General features: G+C 37.3%; 1 protein-coding gene across 2 annotated transcripts; it reads right to left on the bottom strand.

Annotated features, from left to right (window-relative positions):
- Positions 1–5,070: 5,070 nt before the first annotated feature.
- Positions 5,071–17,858, bottom strand: has3 (hyaluronan synthase 3). Of its 2 annotated transcripts, XM_032580707.1 has the most exons (5): positions 17,242–17,858; positions 10,667–10,760; positions 9,556–10,106; positions 7,914–8,015; positions 5,071–7,063 (listed from the first exon to the last, which is right to left on the bottom strand). In XM_032580707.1, exons 2-5 carry the CDS (start codon positions 10,758–10,760, stop codon positions 6,134–6,136), a joined length of 1,677 nt encoding a protein of 558 aa, XP_032436598.1. In that variant the 5' UTR covers positions 17,242–17,858; the 3' UTR covers positions 5,071–6,133. The 2 variants fall into 2 exon arrangements, with proteins under 2 accessions (XP_032436598.1, XP_032436589.1); XM_032580698.1 differs by lacking the exon at positions 17,242–17,858 and having other exon boundaries at positions 10,667–11,295.
- Positions 17,859–21,061: the final 3,203 nt, after the last annotated feature.

The following is a 21,061-nucleotide window of genomic DNA, read 5'->3' as shown; positions in this document are numbered from 1 at the left end:
AATGGTTAAATTCAAAAATCTGGTTTTATCCGTTTAATCGGTTAATCATCAGAATAATCCGTTATAATCTAAAATAAACTGATAACTTTAGGTTTTAAGAAAAGGGTGATAAAGCAGTAGGTACAAATAAGTGCAGCAGTTAGAAACAGACATTTCTCAATGGGGAGTTTTGTTCTTAATGAGATGTACTTAGATTACATGTTAGAGTATAAAATTTGAGTTAATCTCCCTAATTTGACAATCTGTTCAAGTCACAGTGGTTAAAATAAGAGTTTTCCCGCCTTCAGAGCAAAACCACTATCTGACCAGCAGGGGGCAGCAGTGACAAGCCGAATAAAAAGTTCAGGTTTCATCCAAAAATCGTCAGAAAACATAAGTTTGCTGACAAACATTCAGGGTCTTCCTCTCTGCTGCAGCAGCAACATGGTACCAGAATGCTAATGGCTTATAGCGTGTGTTTGATGAAGGCGTTTCCACACGTTTAAAAAAAAATGGCCGCCTGTCAGAGGCCACCATGGCTGAATGGACCAATTCATTGAGCAGCTCACCGATAAACACTTCGCAAACCTCTAAACTTGTTTTCCAAAGTCAAAAAACATGAACTGAGTGGAACAGTTCCCAATGGTGAGGATGGGTGCCATGTTTGGGTCCTGAAATGGCAAACAGAAGGTCCAGAGATTGAAATTTCAAAATGATTATGTAGAAAAGTGTGAAAAACTGTCAAGGATTGTTATTTTGAAGTGAGATCCAACAGTAAGAAACAACCAGGTGGTCTAGTTTCTAGTGCAAATCTCTCAGTACACTTGAAATAAGACAAAACTAACTTGCAAGTAACTTTTCAGCAAAATATTGGTGCTTGGTTCAAGAAAAAATAATTCCTTAATGTTGATTTAAAAAGTGCTTGTTAACATGTTATAATGTGGGGGAAATGTCTTACAGAATGTGTTATAAGTAAATAATGATAGATCAATAACATTAATTATATTAATTCGTGATTTAAAAATAAATTCTAATTTGTTCGAAAAATTTGTTTGTGACCAAAAAAAACCTGAAGCAAGAAATCTGTAAGCTGTTAAACTGTCTCAGAAAAAAATACGTTGTTTAGGATTTAGTTTCCGCTGTCGCTCCAAGATGGCGGACCAAGAACTCATATGATATCTTAAAAAGACATCATTTTTTTCTTTTAATGTACAAGTCCTTTTTGAATCTATACATTTAAAATTGAACAAAACAACAACAGAAAAACATAAATTAAAAGAAAAAGTCCCACTGGAGACAGGCTCCTGGATTTTATAACTTAAATCTCTTTGGTGTTCAGTTTTTACACGGTTTTGAACAAAGTCCATTTGACGTAAAATGACCCAAATATCAACAGTTAAAAGAACAATGTTCGATAGAAAAACATCACTGCTACACAAATGAAAGCTGGCATCCTAGGAACATGTTTAAAGCAATCTCTGAATTGATGAATGAAACTGTAGTAGAGGCTGTAAACGGAGGCTTGGACCCTCATGAACAATAAATTAGTCCTGGACAGCACCAGAAATCCAGCTGCTTGAGGATTCAGATTTTCTGCTGGGACAGGTGATTGTGCTGTTGGTGACCAGTGGGACGGAGTCAAAGCTGCTGGGTTCAGACTCTGAAAAACCAGTCACAAAAATCAGATTTTCCCTCCTTCATTTCTGTCTGCATACAGTCGTTACAAAACTGTTGAGTTTTAAGCTGCTGAATATTCCATACGTTATCATCTTTAATATAGTCTTGATCAGTAGCTTTCTAAAGTTTAAAAAAAAAAATTATTTGGACTTTAGCTGCCGTAAGCTAATTTTCACTCAAATCTTTGCGCTTGACGTTGATAAATACAGAGTGGGACGCAAGTTATCATGAATGAGCTAATCTTATGATCAATAAGCGGCCATTTTCTTAAAACCCTCCGTTTTCGCTTATCAAGAGGGCCGGTGTTCTATCAGATTATCATACGCTGTCAGAATAGCGTACATGCAGTGAGTACGCATTCCTGCGCATGCTCATTAAGAAGTCCGACCGTCAGAGGAGCTGTCAGTTCAGAATACGCGACAAGTTGTGACGAAAATAAGTAATTAAATAGTTTTAAATGATAACTAGTTAGATACACATGTATTGTCGTGGTTTCAAAGTGTATATAAGCAGAGTCTATATACACTACAACACGCCCATGTAAAACTCATTAACCTACTAAACCGCTACGTCAGGATGTCGTACAGCTATTAATAGCAAAGTGCATGACGATCTACGTCATGATTCTATGTTGCTGATTAAATAAAATCATATGGTAATGACAGTGTATACTTGTCTGATAGATATAGCCATCAGTTCGTGCTAAGCGTATCTGACAGAACAACGACCGTCTTTCCATAACCTAAAGGGTAAATTTTAATAATATTCTGACGCTGCTGAGGTAAACCTGTCCAGTATTTACATTTCTAAACAGGACCGCTACAAACCGTTTCTCTTTTCCGTTCTGCGATACCGCCGACATCTTTGTTTATATCAACTGACTCCGCTAAAAAATGACCGGCGGCGCCCTCTGCTGGATGGCGGCCAAACTACATAATAATAATAATTATAAAAATAAGAAGTTAATATTGGCACAGATGTCATATTCGTCAAGGCACGTTATTAGCAGCTGGTCAGCTCACTCAACATAAAAAGAAGTTTCAACATTTATGAATATTAAAATTACAAAAAGGTGATAAAAATCTGCTTGTGTAGATTATGCCATCTTCATAATCTCATAGATTAACTGTTTATGGTATTTAAGATATAATCAGGTAAGCGAATATATGATCAGATAGACAATGTAATCTAAACTAATACATGCTAAATCTGGTTAAGCTAATCTAAGGCATTGTAGCTTAAGCAAGCTAATGGGGAGTAAAGTCAAATACAAAAAAGTAATATAACCCAAACTAAGATAATCAAACACAAGACAGGAGTAAGTAGAAAAAAGCTAAGATATGCTAGGGTAGGCTAAATTCAGTCGAGCTAAGTTTATGTTGACAGAACTAAGGTAGGCTAAGCTAAGACAGGCTCAGGCAGAGAATAATGTAAAAATGTCTACAGTTCTCTAAGGTTTTCAGACTACTGCAATAACAGAGAAAAAGTATAATTCCTCAAATGATGCATTTATATTTTTAGGTAATTGCTGTTTGGAAATCTCTTTGTTGAAGCTAATTTACTATTTGATGTCTGTAAAACTGCAATATTTTAGGTTTTTTTTTCTTACTCCAGCAAAAGAAATGCAAACTAAATGTGTTTTGGTGACTGGCTTCTGGTAATGAAAGATGTCTAAAGAACAAATTTAACAAGGGTTTAAGTTATCTATTGACTCAACACTGTTCATCCATTGAGGTTATGAGTATTACTTAAAATTAATTGGCTTTACAAACAAAATGAAAAATCTGAAAATGGTCAGGTGCAAAGACCAAACAGAAAACGAGTGAAAAACAGCCAAAGTTTAAAGAAAACTTCATAAATCTTGGAGAACTACTGATCAAGACCATTTTAAAAATGAATCTCTTGCCGAAGAAAGAAACATAAAAATACACTGAATAATAGATCAGGACTTTAAAAAAATGTCCCCTGAGTGCAAATGTTCCCTGTTTCTTCTAAATATTTGGGTTCTGGACTCTCCACACTGTTGGGTTTCAGATTACCTTGAAACAAAACAGCAAATACCAGAAATAACTGATTTCTTCAGGTTCTGCTTTGCAGCGATCACCTTCAGATTGTTTCTGGCTAACTGACGCTTCGATTCCACCAGCTGGGTGTTGACATTTTCAACACATATTGCATTACTATACACTTTTTCTAAGATTCTTGTTGCTTCATATCAAGATTTGTGACAGAAATACAGCAACTCTTGACCAGTTTGTGTTGTTTAGACAGAAGTTGAGAGAAACTACTGACCTTTCAGTCCAACTTTTCACTCTTTCACCAAACATTCAGGTATTAGCTTTGTCATTGCAGTGTGTTTTCTTTATTTATGACCAACTGAGAGCTCCACTTCTTCCCGCTATTTTAATTTAATCATCATTCTAAAATTAGACTTGCACTACCCTCAGATCAGGGCATGTTTTTACTCTGCAGCTTGCATGTTTTCTTATTGGCTGGTTGTACATGATGGGTCCCAAAGACCAGTCCTGGAGAGCTGCTACTCAAGTTTTAGATGGCTCCCTTGTTCGACACCTGAATCAAATTGTTCATTAGGACCTTTTTGCTCTGCAGAGGCCTGATAATGAGTAACTAATTTGAGACAGGTGTGCCGAAGCAGAAATGCATTTAACAGTTTAGAGATAGTAGATATGCAGAGGTGGGCAGAGTAGCTAAAAATGTATTCAAGTAAGAGTAGAAAGAAAGTTGCCATCCAATTAAGAGTTAAAAAGTATTTGGTGAAAAGTCTATTAAGAGGAAATTTAGTTATTTTAAAACTCAAAGTGAAAATAATTCATATAAATTCAGTGTATTATAAGCCTGGCGGGCCACCAGGCTTAATTTGGCTAAACATTGTTTATTAATTATAGATTTTTTAATGAACCATTGACAGTGATAGCAAAGACGAGTTAAAGAGTCTCTGGTAAGATGGTTGGAAGCATAAAGGCAGCATGATGTGGTCAGTATGTCAACACATAAGAAACTGACATCAGGCGTCTTTTTTTACTCTCTAATCACTTCCTGTCTCCACTGATCTACATGCTAACAACAATAAGTAACGGATAAAAATTTTGGACACTTTATTTCGGATTAAACAACTAAAATGCAAAAAATTATATTTATTTTAATTGTATCTTTTTATGTCTGCCTTTTTTAAGACTTTGTAGATGGTGTTTAGATATTGCTATTAATACAAAATTACAAACTGATATTTTCAAACTACCTGTCGTCTATAAACATTTTTTAACTCAAAAACACGACAGATGACTGCATCGCCCCAACCACCAGGCTTAGCAAGTTTTCTGAACTAACATAATTACAAAATAAGGCAAAAGGGTAAAAAAAAAAATCAAATCAATTTCTTTCAATATGAAACTTCTGACAGTTTCATATTAAAATAAGTTTGTTCTTCATTCAGTGAAGTTATTCACAGTATCCTGAAATTTTACTCCAGAGTAGAGACACTTAATTATAGTTACTCAAGTAAAAGTTAAAAGTACAACATAGAAAATATAGTCCTAAAAGTAATTTGTTTTCCAAAACGTTACTCAAGTAAATGTAACTAGTTATTACCCACCTCTGCACAGGACCGGACTGGGACTGGATTTTAAAAATTTTAAATTTTGCCTCAGGCACATCAGGAACTTTGATGTTTCCTCCTCTAATTTTCTCACTTCTGCTTTGTAAAAAAATAAAAAATAAAAAATCACAGGTCTGCCGCTAACTTCTCCTCAATACCTACATGTCCGCCTGAACAGCTGCAGACGTAATGTTTATAAAAATAGGTTTTTTACATACTGTATTTGCTGGAACTGTTGCATGGCATGACAGTTTGTTATGAGACAAATAATCTGTAAAAAGATCGATCTCTTCCACTTTCTCTCTGAGCTACTACTTTTCTTCTGTCTGAAGAAAACAACCAATCAGAGTCAGAAGGGGGGGTCTAAGCGTTGTCAATCACAATCTTGTGTAGAGCTTCTCATCCCTTCCATTCCCTGCTTGATCCCTACTACAACTTTTCCCCATCAGCAGATCTTGTTGTGAAGGCTAAAGCTAGTTAGCATAGCCACCGATGACGGTGGATAAAAGATTTTCCTGTCATCTGAGTTTTTTCCGCCATTAGCACATTTAGCAGCCAGTATATGAGCATGATTAACGGTGCTAAGACCCGCCTCCTGGCTCTGGTTGTTTTTGGTCTCAGGGAGGAAATAAATCATATCGATCTTATGTCTCATGACATGGTGACAGTTTTAAAACATATATTTTTTATAAAAGTCACACTGCAGCTTTAAGACCTGAATCCAAACAGTACAAAGCACCATCCATCTCTCAGATTTCAGATTCTCGTCTTTGTAGCACCAGTGTTGAAGATCCCAGCTCTTTGCTCCACCTTGTAGAGTCAAACTGCTGTTAAACCTGGAAACCATCCGGCCGCCGCGGTTCAGGACTCCGCGTACGGCAGGTGATACTGCTCCTCCCTCTTGTTGCATCGTTTAGCTACGATGGCTAAGTACAGCACCAGCAGGATGAGCCAGTAGCAGGCGTACAGCACTGTCCCCGCTATCAACAAGGCCTTCTCCGTTTCGCTGAACGGCTCCTGGGTTTCACAGTAGACGGTATACGCCACGCCTCCCAGCAGCACCAGCGCCCAAACTGTGACCGGCACAGCGCCAATGAGGTTGACCACTATCTTCCTGCGGCCAGACGTTCCCCATCCGGCCTTGTTGATGGTGAGCAGGGCAAACATTTTGGCAGGAAGCAAGCTGGACATGTAGAGCAGAGAGTAGAGCGACATGAAGATCATGACCAAACTTCCTCGCAGAAAGCAGGCGTAGGTGGCCTTCACCATCCCAACCAGCTGCACCGTCAGCAAGAAGAGCAGGATGTTCCAGAGCCGCCCGCGGTAGAACAGGTGGATCACTGTTGCGACCAGAAAGAAGGGGAAGAAACCGGTGACCACCGACTCGTAGGTCATCCACAGACTGTGCTTGTGGAACCAGAGGGCGTTGTAGAGCCATTCACGGAAGTAAGACTTGCTCCATCGTGTTTGTTGGTTGAGCCAACGCAGATACTGCGTGGGTGTCTCCGTCTGGCACTGAGACCGCGCCGTGTATTTAGTCTTGTAGCCGAAGCTGAGCACCCTGTTGGTGAGGTGGCGGTCGTCGCCAAAGCTGCACTTGGAGCCCAGGAAGGTTTGGTGGTACCAGGGCTCCAGGAAGCGCTGCAGCAAGGAGTTCCTGTACATCCCCAACGGGCCGCTGATGCACTGGACGCAGCCGAAGTAGGACTGGCAAGCGCGCTCGATGTTGAAGGCCATCCAGTAGCGCACGCTGCTCAGGAACGAGATCCACGAGTCGTACTTGTTGAGGATCTGGAGGGCGACATGGTGCAGAGAAATGTCTTGTAGAAAACAAAGAATTTTCTTTCAGCAAAGAACAACACAGTCAGAGCAGAAATTAAGCCAAAACTCTGCAAAAATACAAACACTGAGCATTTAAGATTAAAAAACCTTCTCCTACAACTCCGCTACTCCTTTTAGCTTCACCTGGTCTAAATTCTGTTTTTAAAAAAATCCTATTTTATCAAATTATTAATCAGTTTATCCAAAAAATAATCAACACATCAGACCTACACTGTATTGATGTTTCACATCTTGATGTTAGAAGTATTTTTATAGATGCATGAAATTATCAGGTGAACATTTATTTTCTAATTTAAATTAGGGCTTGAATATTGTATAAAAATATAAAATGTATATATAAATGACTGTCTCAAGTAATTTGTTCTCCAAAGATAAACCAAAAATAAAACAAAGCACACAAAAAACCCAGCAATTATTTAAACAAGTAGGTGGATAAAAAGTAGATAACTAAAAAAATAAACAACAAACAGAGGTTACAGAAAATTAATAAAATATAAATTAAACAGAAAGCATATAAAATGGGGGCATATAGTATATATGTTGTTTATTGTTCTGTTAAAAAGCAGAAATAAATAATAAAAAAAACTAACATTTTTTATCCCATTAATCGTCAGAATAATCGCTTTCTAAATTAATCGTTAGTTTCGGCCCTAATTTTAATTCTTTATAACATGGATCAAATGTTTTTAAGTCTGTCAATGTTTCAGATGGTTTCCTCCAGACTGAGAGCTCTCTCAGCTCTGCTCACTGCAGAAAACTAATCACAAAGATCCTTCAGATCAACGTTCAGCTTCCCTACCTGCACGTCCCCGCCGACTCCCCCCACCATCGGGTCTTCCTCAAGAACCTTCAGCATCTCTATAGTACAAGCCGGGTCCAGAACAGTGTCCGAGTCGCACACCTGTACAGCAAGACAAAGGGTTGAATAATTCAGAAGGTCAAATTCAGGCTGCAGCTGCTGCAGAACGAGGATTGCTGATTATGCGTAAAAAATCTGCAGAGAAATGAAGGACTGCTGACAGAGACGTGAGCTGGATCATTCAGGTTTCACATCAGCAGGTCGACCTCTGACCCGGAGCGCGACGCAGCAGATGAGGGGGTTTAAGTGTTTAGACTGTTTTGGGAGCAGAAGTACAAAAATGTCTAAAATCACCCACCTCTAACACTAACGTGTCTTAAAAGCCGAATATTGGAGAATTTAAGAGTTTGAAAAAGGAGTGAAACGCTTTACTCAAACTTTCTAAAATCTGAAAAATATGGAAATTGATGGAAATTAGCTAATTGATGAAAGTAAAGATTAGGGCCATTGCAGGTAGGTAGATAATAGGTAGAAAAAACGGGTAGCTTTTAACCAAAAACCTCAAATTTTTAGATTAATCTCAAAAGTTTTCTAGAACAAACTTGGAAAATGTTGAGATTAATCTGAGATTAAAATGTTGAGATTAATCTCAACATTTTGTTCTAGAACATTTCCAACTTTTGAAAGTCATAAATTTTGAAGACTTTTCTAGATAATATGTGAGATTAATTAGTAAATCTCACATATTAGTCATTATATTAGTTAATTAATACATTTTGAGATTATTTAATTTCATAATTTCTTGCTATTTCTTTTACTTTTTAAGCTAGGAAATTTCCACATATTTTTCTACAAAATTTCTGAGATTAACCTAAAAATTTCAATCTTTTTTTTTACTGGCAAATGTTTGACTTTTGAAACTAGAAAACATCAAAGTTTTTCTAGAAAATTTCTGAGATCAATCTCAAAATTTCATAGCTTTTTCTCGCAACGTTTTGACTTTTGTAGCTCAGAAATGTTCTTATTTTTTTCTAGAAAATTTCTGAAATTAACCGAAAAATTTAGTTTTTTGATTTGAGTTTTTTGGAAGGAGTTTATTTTTTATTTTATGTCTACATTGGACCTAACATGTAGTTCCAATAAATAAGTAGTTCCTTTAATTTTGTGGTTGGAGATATTCCTGTCACAATAAGTCATTTAATCGCATGATAAACTAAAACAAGTTCAATAATTTCCATTTTTATGATTTAACTTTATTTCTCTTTCTCCTACCAAAATTTGTCTTCAGTTTGGCAATTTGGTCTCAACTATCCATTTTTTGAGGGACAATTTTGCTTAAATAATCTTCATAATTAATTTTATTTGTTGTTTTGTTGATTTATTTTGGATATTCAAAATATCTGCCAGTTTCAGTGTTAAATGTTCATTAGAATTTAAAGTTTATTAATCTGTATGAATGTGTTCTTGCGTTATTTTGCCATTAGTATAATATTACTTGAAAATGTTCTCAAAACAACGATATTGTTAATCGTAATAACTTCTGGAACAATTTATTGTCCAACAAAATATGTTATTGTGACATTTTTCATAGGAAAAGCGAAATTTTAACCACCGGGTGAGATTTTGAAGGAGTTTTTCTTACCTGAACATAATCCACGCTGTCGCCCAGAGCTTTGAAGGCGGTGTACATCACCTCCCGTTTCCCGCCCCACTCCTGCATGACGCAGGAGTAGCGGCGGCCTTTAACCAGCCGGGCCACCCGGGACGCTTCCTCCATGTGCACCGCGCTCCTCCTCCCTCCTCCAACGCCTCCTCCTTCCCCGCCGTCGCTGTGAAAGTTCCCCTTCCACACCATGCTGCCGGCCTGCTCCGCTCCGCCCATCACCTCCTGGAAAATGTCCATCATGTATCGGTCCTCGGGCCGGTTTCCGTCCACCACCAGCACCACCTTCAGGCCCGGGAAGGAGATCCGCCGGACGCTGCGCAGACATTTCCTCAGATAGTCCGCGTCTTCCTGGTAGGCAGCGATGCAGAGGGCGACGGAACGGCGCAGGTGCTGAGGCCGGGCCGGGCTCCGCATCCTCCGGTGCTCCAGGAAGGCGAAGAGGCTCTGGAGGAAGAGGTGGAGGGAGAGGAAGGCGCCGTAGAGGCCGAAGGAGAGGTGGTGCTGCTCGGTGTGGATGAACTGGTAACCTTCAGAAACCAAACATGAGCGTCACAGTTTCTCCTCATGGAGACGTTACACTGAGCAGGGCCGACCAAAGACTTTTTGGGGCTCAAGGCAGATTTTCATTTGGGGCCACCCATACCAACAGGTTCATCATTCCTACTCTAAGTGTAGCTGTGTTTCCATGACAAATGTGTGCAAAACTTTGTCGATATGCCGCTGAAGTTAGAAAAAAAAACAACAACAACACAGTTTTGCTATTTCCATTAAAAAAGAAATGCTTTTGGATAAATTTTTTTCACACAATAAGACATTTTAAAAAACGGTGCGCCATCATCTTCCTACCACTTTCTGTGGTCTTCTTTGTCATTTCCGCCAGTAGTAACATCCGGTTGGTGTTTCTAATGCAGTTTTGCAGAATACACTAATTCCGATATGGACGAAAAAGCACTTCATCCTAGCACCAAGACATGTTTTTTTCTTTTTTTTTTTAATTTCCATGTTTCCATTAAGCTAATTTATTTTCGTAATTCCAATTAACGTGGTTATATGTTTAATGTAAATGCAGCTGGTGAGAGAAGACAACCTGTGACGTAGGCCAGTAGGATGGTGAACAGAACCACCGCAGCAAACAGGGTGGTGGCCACGATGTTCAGCGCATTCCTGCAGCGAGAGGGCATCTGGTGGAGGAAGTCAAGACCAGGAATAAGAGGAAAAGCAACAAAAAAAATCAGTTCGTTTATACAGTGCAAAGGACTTTGGAGAAAACTAAACTGGCTAAATGATAAAAACAATTTCAATAACTGATCAATGTGAGTGTGAGCAAACATTTCCATTTACTCTGAAAATATTTAAAGCAAATTGTAGGTTATCAACTTTGTAATGGTGCCGTTTTTATGGAATATTTGAATGAGGGCTGAAACGATTAATCGGATTAATCACAATAAATCGATTAATCACAATAAATCGATTAATCACAATGATGTCCACTGATTAACTGATCATTGTGAGTAAACCCCTAGGAGAATTAGCTGTTGCTGCCCACCAGTCAACATGAGAAAGATCAATTCTGCCAACCATTGTAGGGCTGAAATTATTAATTGCGATTAATCGATTATTTAAGTAATTTTCAACTAATTTAATAATTGATTAATCATCATACACATAAAAGAGGACAGAACAACTTACTCAGGGCACTAATTAAGCCAAAACTGTACAAAAATATAAACATTTTGCATTAAAATGAAGAAAATATTTTCTCTATATGTTTGTTTTACCCACAAATCCTCAAGTGGAAGTTTTACCTTGACATGGTTCTAATTCTATAAAATAAATCTCATATCAATCTCATTTCTCTATCCAATTATTAATCAGTTAATCCAAAAATAATCAACAGATCAACCAAACACTATTTTGATGTTAAATCAAGCGGAAAGGGCTGGCCTTTATCTTTGAGAATATGTTCTTGCCTTATTATTCCAATAATAATACTTGAAAAACAAGTATTATTTTTGCACTATAATAAACACTACAATACTTCAAAAATAACAATGTTATAGTTTATCGCAGTAACTTCTGGGACAATTTATCATCCAGCAAAATTTGTTATTGTGAGAGGCCAAAGTTCAATAAACCTTAATGAACGTTTAACATTATGGACAAATATCCAAAAATAAATAAACAAAACAACGGAAGCAACAAATAAAATGAATAAAGAACCAAATTGTCCTTCAAAAAAAGGCAAGGTGAGACCAAAACACCAGACTGAAGACTTTTCCCATCCAGGTTTTAATAAAACAGAGAACAGAGAAAAACAATGAATAATGCAAATGAAAATTATTGAGTTTGTTTTAATTTATCATGCGATTAATTGATTTATTGCTTATTGTGACAGGCCTGGTCAACACATAAGGAAAAAAATTAATGTTTTTTTTTCCAGTACAGGTTCAGAGAAACTCGTCTCTGGACAGTTCATCCAGCCGAGTGATGCATCTTTTCCTGAGCTTCCATGAAAGTCATCTGAAAACACTCCATCATCATCGTCACAGAAGAACTCCCGCTACCAGTCCGACCAGTCCCCTCCTCCCAGTCTGCCCCACTCTGGGTTAATAGCTCTAATTAAAGGCCAGGCGGGGTTTACCCGGAGCTCAGCACCAGTTGAAACAGGAACAATTCTGCCCTTTCATTCATAAAATTACCTCCAGCCCCCACCTGGCCGCTCTCACAGCACAGACACAGACTTTCCAGACATCACATTCAGCTCTGAGGGACGGAGACGTTTATCGCCCAATCTGAGCGATTTTCACCGTGGATGATCCGGGATAAATGACATTCATGACAGAAAAAAAAGAACCTGGCAGAATTTCACAGAGTGAACCAGACATTTCTCCATAGTTATGCTCATGTGTCATCAAAGCCATTTAGAGGGAGTTTAATCAGAAATCAGAGCTTTGTACAAATCCTGGTTTCTCTAAACCTGCAGCTCATTTTAGCATGGGCTAACACTGCTGAACAATTTATAGAAAAAGGTTCTGCCTTTCCCAGATAAAGAAAACTTGATGTCATCAAAGGTGACCTACAATGCTTCCTTGAGCAGCTTAGGATAGGTTTATGATCAATACAAATCACTTTTTGCACTAAATAATTCTTAGATAATGAGATTTTATCTGTTTTAGAGCCTTTTGACATTTTAAATCCAAATAAGCTGCTGCTGGCCACCAACTCGAGGCTAACACTCACACATGGAAATAGATGCAATTATACAACCGTACATCTTTGAAAAGCACAAGTGGAGCCTCCTGCGCAGACAACAAGAATGCAGCAAGTGGTTTCTGGATTGCAAATCAAAAACAAAACTTGTTTTTTCCAGCAGCCATTTTACAGCGCATACTGTGGTAAAACAAGCTGACCAAATGTGTTGAAGTTTCGCTTGGGTTGCTAGGTAATGGCGGAACTCTGCTGGGGTTGCTAGGTAACGGCAGAACTCTGCTGGGGTTGCTAAGCAACGGCAGAACTCTGCTGGGGTTGCTAGGTAACGGCGGAACTCTGCTGGGGTTGCCAGGTAACAGGCAATGCCTGCTGATTTGTGATGTTACATTCCAGAGGTTTTTGACACGACTTATTTTTCAGACACCCAAAAATATTAATTTATTTCCAAAAAACAGTTGATTTTTAATCGCTTGAGCTGTTTTATGCTTAAATGGAAGTACAAAAGTGTTATAAATGTGAATTTAAATTCGATAAGTAAAATCGTCTACCACATAAAATATTACCTTTTTCATTAAGAAATGATTTGCTTGTAAAAATCTTTATCTTGCTCAGAAGTTTATTGTAAGTTAGTTTTGTCTTATTTCAAGTGTACTAAGATATTATGCACTAGAAAATAGACAAAAATAATTGGTAAGATTTGTGTTTTTGATGTGCATTAGCTATAGCTGTTATTTATGATATATCAACAAACTTCTAATATCTAGGCATTGTTGTGTTTTTTCTTTTGAATTATTTTGTTAAAACCTTGGACAGAATTTAAATACAAAACACTTTAATAGCATATTTATACAATAAACAGAAACAATATAAAAACGTAACAATTTTGTGTGCATTGTTTTCTAATTAATGGCAAAAAATTATTGTTGGAGAGCAGATCACAGTAAAATCCTTTTGTTTACAAAAATAACATTTCATAAAGGTATCTGAAACTAAAGTATCAATCTTATCACGTTAGTATTGATACTGATACTGACTTAGTATTGATATTATCAATATTTTGGACTAATCCCCCCACATCTAATGTTAACAGCTTAGACAGTGCAATCATGTTTACAGCTTCGTGTGTGATATAATGGAGAGAATATAAATTAGTCAGACTGGATTTCCCTTCTCCATATTCCCTTTGAAACAGCAAAATAATACAGTTTTAACTGGGAATCCCTGATGATCTACTGGGATTTCTGTCTGGATCAAGTTTGTCTTTGGTAATGAAGACAAATTAAAGGGAGAAGAGGTTGGATGATTTAACAGGCCAAAGCAGCAGCAGAGGTCTGAGCCACCTGGAGGTCAAAGGTCACATCATATGGAGACTGAACATGGAGAGTTTGATTATAGAGCTGGTTGAAGGTCAAGAGGTGAGCTAGAAACCGGGAGTCAAACAAGACGAATGAAGAGGCGCAAGTAGATTTATCCATGAAGTTACTATATCAGTGGAATTGGCACATTTGCAACTCAAAAATCACAAAATTAATTAAGGGCTTGATTTTCTTTCTAAAGTGAAAAACCACCATGAAACCAGAAACCAAACCCAATATAATAACACATTATCAGCATTGTGAAAGTTTAGTGGAAGCAAACAAAGCATCACCTTTGTTCTGCTGTAAGACATTAAAGAGGGTGAATTATGCAAAATTCATATTTAGCACATTTTTGTAACTCAATTTGGGTTTCCACAGCTTCTAAAACAGCCCAAGTAGTTTAAACAACAACATCCAGCTGTTTTTTTGGCAATAGGTTAATGGTTTTTGATGAACAATGAGCCAATTGAGAGACACTGCCCGTTACCTAGCAACCCAAACTGAGCTACAACATGTTTGGTCAGCTGGTTTTACTGTTGTATGCATTGTACAATGGCTGCTGGAAAAGTCAAGTACTTAGTTTAGTTGGCTTGCCATTCAGAAACAACTTGTTGCATTCTCATTGGTTGCGCAGGAGGCTCCACTTTTGCTGTTCAGAGATGTACGACTCTATAATTGTGCCTCTGTTTTCAGCCATTTTCACGTTCGAGCATAAACGTTGAGTTGGGGGGACTCAACGTTTCAACGCTGGAAACAGCTGAAACAGCCTAAAACTGCTCATTCTGACAGGAGCTCCAATAGGCAGACTAAAATCTCAATATATAAGAATGATTTTGTTTTAAAAAATTGTATAGCCCATAGATCTATCCTATTGTGATCAAGAAATTATAATAGTTCACTTTTAAACTTTGCGGAAACGTCAGACACTGCGTGTTTATTCCTTCTGCAAGAACAAACCTGAATGTGTGATGATTAACTCCATCTTCCATCAACCCCCACCTTCCTGATTCCTTTGCAAGCGAATTTTGTGTAAGATAAGTAAAATTCAGAACTGAGCAAGCCTGCAAACACTAAACTGCTTATGTGAGTAAATATGACAAACCACAGTAAAGTAAAGCAGGTCAAGGCTGCCACTAGGTGGCGTCTTATCAAATAAGCCTGAACAAGAAAGTCCTCTCATACAGCAAACACACAAATAAAATCATGTCAGATCTTGCTAAGTCTAGAAGCTTTTTCTCATAAATTTAAGATGTTCTTCTAATATTATGACTATATTTTTGTAATTAACAATTCTCAGAGTCTGTACCTAATATTTGTAAACCTCACAGGAGGGATGACTGAAATCAAAGCCACTCTGTGGAAATATGTTTATTGTCATTTACAATTAATCATAAAATATGGAAATTTATTTTTTTAAAAACATAAATGACAACAAATCGATTAAAATCAGATCTGGTATAAAATCAGACTTAATTTTTAAGCCATGTTGCCCAGCCTTGGATAATGAGAGGAAACCTCTCAGGTTATATTTCAATCATTTTCAGAGACATTGGAGTGACTTTTTAAAGTTTTTTATGTCCTGATACATAAAAGCTTAGAGTATAAAATGGGTTGTACCTTTTTCTTGCCAGGACTTCGTGTTCAGACAGAAGCTATTTGGCTGATTTACTGAAAGTAGGACTAAGAACAGCTTATTAAAGCACATATTGCCACTTTTATTCAGGAGGGAGACACATTAAGGGATTTCTGAACTAGGACATGGCAAGAAAAATAAGGCATCTCTCCAGCAATAACAAGGAACTACTACAAGCTGGCCTGTAGCTACAGAGAGTCCTGGGTACATATTCTAAATCAGTGAACAAATGTGTTGAGGCCAAAAAAATCCAAATATCCAAAATAATATATAATGTATTATTATATTTTATTATCATTCACCCTTTGAATAATCTAAATTAATGAGTTACAACAACATTTAACTTCCTTTTGGGATTAATGAAGTATTCTGCATTGAATTTGAATAGAATTGAATTTATTGTTATAGTGCGGCCGCCATCCAGCAGAGGGCGCAGCTGGTCGTCCTTAAGCGGAGCCGTTAATACAGCAACAAAGATGGCGACCAGGCTAGAGCGGGAAAGAGAAACGGTCCAAACGGAGTCCGATATGGGATGCAAAATGCACTTTATGCGGTTGTTTTAAAATATAAACACTCAAAAAGCCCCTTAAGTTGTTTTGGGATATAAACACTCGACAAACTCCCTAATTTTCAACTTAATTATGGTCATTCGTCAACTTCTCTTTTAAAAATGACTGATGTGCTGTGAAGGCTAGCATGTGATGACAGAAGAGGCACAACAGAGAAAAATGGTAACATGTGCAAGTAAGCATGCTTAATTTTGAGGCTGTTGGGAGTTAATGAATGTCATGGAGCGAAGTTTTAACATTCCTGACTATTTATATATATTTATTTATATTTATAAAAATACAGAACAAATCACGTCAGGTTCAACACATAACTACACGAAAATGCCAAATAAAGGACCATTCCGTATCCCTATCTGACTGTAAATTTGTTCATGAGGAATTACATGTTAAACGTTTTCATCTTTTATTTTTCTATTCAGCAACCTAAGAGGTTCCTGTTTTGTTATATTTTATGTCTAAGTTTAGTAACAACAGAAAAATTCAGTACATGCAAAATAATGTTGAAATTAAATGTTTTTTTCTTTTTATATATAGCATGTTATGAAAAATGTTTATATTATGGAAAGACAGTTGACCCTCCATCGACTAAATGTTAGTCGATCGATGTGGTCCATCAACTTTATATTCAAAAAGTCCCACAGAATAAAACTGGAAATATTCTCTCTCTGCAAACATGAGCGCCCAGACCTGAACACTGTCCTGCACTGTGGCTGAGCCGCTACTTATCCCAAACTTTCCATCCAGTTTGTCTCTGAATGCATCCATTCATTCAACGTTTGCATCAACCTGCCAGACGTCAAACCTCATCCTGCTTCATCACAGATGTCTAATCTCACTTTTATTCAGTTTAATTAATCCTTTTTCTCTGTCTGGGGGTCATTAAAGTGCTTACCTTCCTGATCCAGTGGACCCTGCGTGTTTGTCTCCCCCCCAGGTCTCCGTCCGTCCAGCCGGGACGTCCAGCCGTCGCCTCTCCTCAGCACAGCGCTCTCCTTGTTCTGGCCCCCTCCCTTCTCCAGCTCACACTAAATCTTTATTCCAGCTTGCTCGCTTAATTCAGGAGATCCCACATCCAAAAATACAGCTGGCAGCTCAGACCGCCACCCTCCTCCCTGCCTGGGGGCCGGCCTCCTCCGCCTATCCTCCTCCCTCTAGCTCCTGGTCCCGTCCCGGAGCATGGAGACCCTCCAACCCCCCAAGCTGGGATTGATCCGAGGCTTTCAGCTCGCAGATGATGCCGCTGCAGCTTTTGGGTTGCAGTTACTCTCCATCCCGACTCCTGATCCCAACAGTAGGCCCTGAAGGATGAAGTCTGAGGGTCAAAGATTCAGGTTTCCTCTCTCCTCTCTGCAGAATCAGCTTCTCTCTGCAGTCTGAATCTTTGTCACTTCGTTCCTCCAGCACCCCAACCTGCTCACTCTCTCTCTGCAATGCAGCCTCCAGCTTCCACCCCTCTCTGGCTGACTCAAAGCATCCCTTTATGGCTTTATTTGTCTTCCCTCCACCTTCTCCTCCGTTCCTCCCTGCTGACGTCCTGCAGGTCGGACAAACCGCTGCGGCTCTGGGAATCAATACTATCCACGCTACTCAATTACATTTCATTCAGGTCAAGTAGCAGGACTGCAGATAAACAGATAAGGTCATTTTAGTACTGAGGTTCTTCACATGAGGATTTAACCACATTAAACACTGCAAAAACACAAAGCTTTACCAAGTATTTTATTACACTTCAAATACGACAAAACTAACTTACAAGTGACTTTCAGTAAAACATGGCAGCTTGTTTTAGATAAATAATTTCTTAATATTTGCGTTGAAACAATAAATCGGACTGTGATTAATCAATTATATCAATTTATTTAAACTTAATCGATTAACTCATTTTTTCAATATAAATTTGATTAACAATTAATTATGATAAATTGGATTATTGTGATTAATCTATTATTTCAACATATTTGAATTTGATCAATTAACTACCGATTAATCATGATTAATTTACAATTAATCACAATTAAGTGGTTAAATCGTGACTGATTATTTTCATATAATTAAACTTAATCTGTTAGTAGTAAAATAGAAAATTAGTTGATTATTTGAATAATCAATTCAAATAATCACCATTAATTGTGATCAGTTATTTAAATAAAATCAAACTTAATTGATTAACAATTGATTAATCACAATAAATCATAATAATCAATTGTTTCAATATAATTCAATTTAATCACTAATACTAGATTAATCATGATTAATCATACTGATCGATTATTGAAATAGTTGTCAACTAATTTGTTAATCGATTAATTGTTAACTGCATAGACTCAAAAAAGGCCATTTGCTGGAAGAACAAAACAGAGCAGTAACTACACCAAAACTGTAAAAAAATATATATTTTGCATTTAATTAATGAAATTTTTTATCTGACTAACCGATTAATAGTTTTAAAATATTAACTGGCAGATTATTTCACATATAACATGGGAAAATGCCATGTTATAAGTGAAATAATCTGGAACTAGTAATTATTTTCACCAGTATTAAGGAATTACTGACATAAAACAAACTCTTATATCTTGCTGAAAAGTTATTCGTAAGTTAGTTTTGGTGTTTTTTAAGCATACCAAGATGAGTGCGAAGGGAACTAGACCAAAAATACTTCTGTGTTTCTGCAGCATTCATGTTCTAATAAGTCTAGTGCCATAAGTTGGTGGTTTATCAATCCTCTTGCATCATGGGAAGCATGTTGGCGTCTTAATGCATCATCAAAACCCTGCAAACACCATCAGTGTTTCAGCTTATTATTCACACCAACAAGCTGTAACTGAGGAGGTTCTGGAGACTCTTTCAGTGTAAAACTCTCAACCATTTCTCCTTTTATAGACTCTTAAAAACTCCAGAGCCAAAATATCTGCATGTTGCCTCATTCTGAAAACATCTGCAGACTTTAGATAAGTTTGTTCCCAGAGCTATTTTTGGTCTAGTTTCTGGTGTGTTTCTTAGTACACTTGAAAAAAGACAAAACTAACTTACAGGTAACTTTTCAGAAAGATATGAGTTTGTTTCAAATAATTCCTTAATATTGATGAAAAAGTATTGGTTCCCTTGGCAGATTATTTGATTTACAACACGGGAAAATTAACAGTGAATCAAATCTGCCAATGAAACTAGTACGTTTTCATCAATAATAAGGAATTATCATATATCTAGTTACTTGTAACTAGTAAATAACTTTTCAGCAAGAAAAGTTACTTATTTGCACTAGAAAACGAACCAGGGATACTTGGTGAGATGTTGTAAGTAAAGATTGTTCTCAAGTCGGAGTAGCGCTACTTCAAGGTATTTTTTACTAGAGGTAAAAAGTAGCCGTCCAAGAAATTACTCAAGTAAAAAAAGTATTTGGCAAAAAGTCTACTCAAGTTCTGAGTAAGTGATCAACTAATCAATCATTTTATATTTAAATATGACATCATAAGACAGACCAAAATATAAAGTGGAAATTTTGGTACTTTAAGAATGAAAATGACAATAATTCATATAAGTAGCAAAAAACAAAATTATGCAAAATAAAATTTTTCCAAATCAGTTTCTGTCAATATGAAACTTTAACAGGAACTGCAGGAGTTCGTCTGTCTGGTGGGTTTTTGGTTAAAACATGTTTGTTTTTCATCAATAGGCAGAAAATCCAGATATTTTACTCAAGTAAGAGTAGAAATACTTCATGATAAAATTATTGAAGTTAAATAAAATGTATATTTTTTCAAAAAGTTACTCAAGTAAATGTAATTGAGTAGATGCAACTAGAGGCTACCCAGCTCTGCATGAGGCAGACAGAAGGATTTTAAACATTTGAAGCGGCTCTGCATGACGTTTTTCTGGTAAAACATCAGAGTCTCACCGTGGGGGAGATCTCAGACTGCAAACAACTCAGACCGTTGCATATTCATATAGAGACAGACCAGGGGGTCAACCCTTAAACCCTGTTAGCCTTTTGCTAAACAAACGACAACAAAAGAAGGAATTCCTCTCCGTCAGACTCCAGACCACACATAGGCTGGTTGACACAAAGCAGCGCGGCCTTTGTTGGATATTTCTGCCCAGATCTTCTCGCCATGAAGTCCAGACTTCATTGGGCTTCTAAACATCTAGTAGGAGAAAAATAAAGACACCTTTGAGTGCGAGTCTCATTCAGGCTCCTCCTGATTCATGGTAAACAACTCCTGACCTAGTCTTTGTTTCTTTAAATTTTCTTTCTTGAGATTCAGACGGCTCTGCAGTCGTTATTTTTCTTGTTAAAATTTATAAAAGCTTGGAATAGTTGCTCAACGTAAGACTGAAATTTCAAAACTGAATCTTTTTCAATGATCAAAACGAGTCAAAGTTATACAGAAAGGCTGAAACTTACCCACAGATCTCTAATATTTGCTTAAACGCCCCTCAGTAAACAAACCACTAACTTGTTACACTTAAAAATCTGTTTGCAGCATTTTGTTTGAAAAGTTGACCCAGAAAAAGTTGGCAGTTTTGTCCCATTTTCCAGCGCCTGGGTCTTGGTACATTTGAATTCAGACAAAACTAACTTAGAAGTAACCCTTCTGCAAGATACAAGAGCTTTTTTCAGGTCAATAATTCCTTAACATTGATTTTAAAGTACTTGTTGCACCGGCAGATTTTTTTACTCATCACATTTCCCCCATGTTATAAGTGAAATA

This window comes from Xiphophorus hellerii, chromosome 2 (assembly GCF_003331165.1).
Source record: "Xiphophorus hellerii strain 12219 chromosome 2, Xiphophorus_hellerii-4.1, whole genome shotgun sequence".
Taxonomy (NCBI): domain Eukaryota; kingdom Metazoa; phylum Chordata; class Actinopteri; order Cyprinodontiformes; family Poeciliidae; genus Xiphophorus; species Xiphophorus hellerii.
This window is presented reverse-complemented; position numbering and strand designations above follow the sequence as displayed.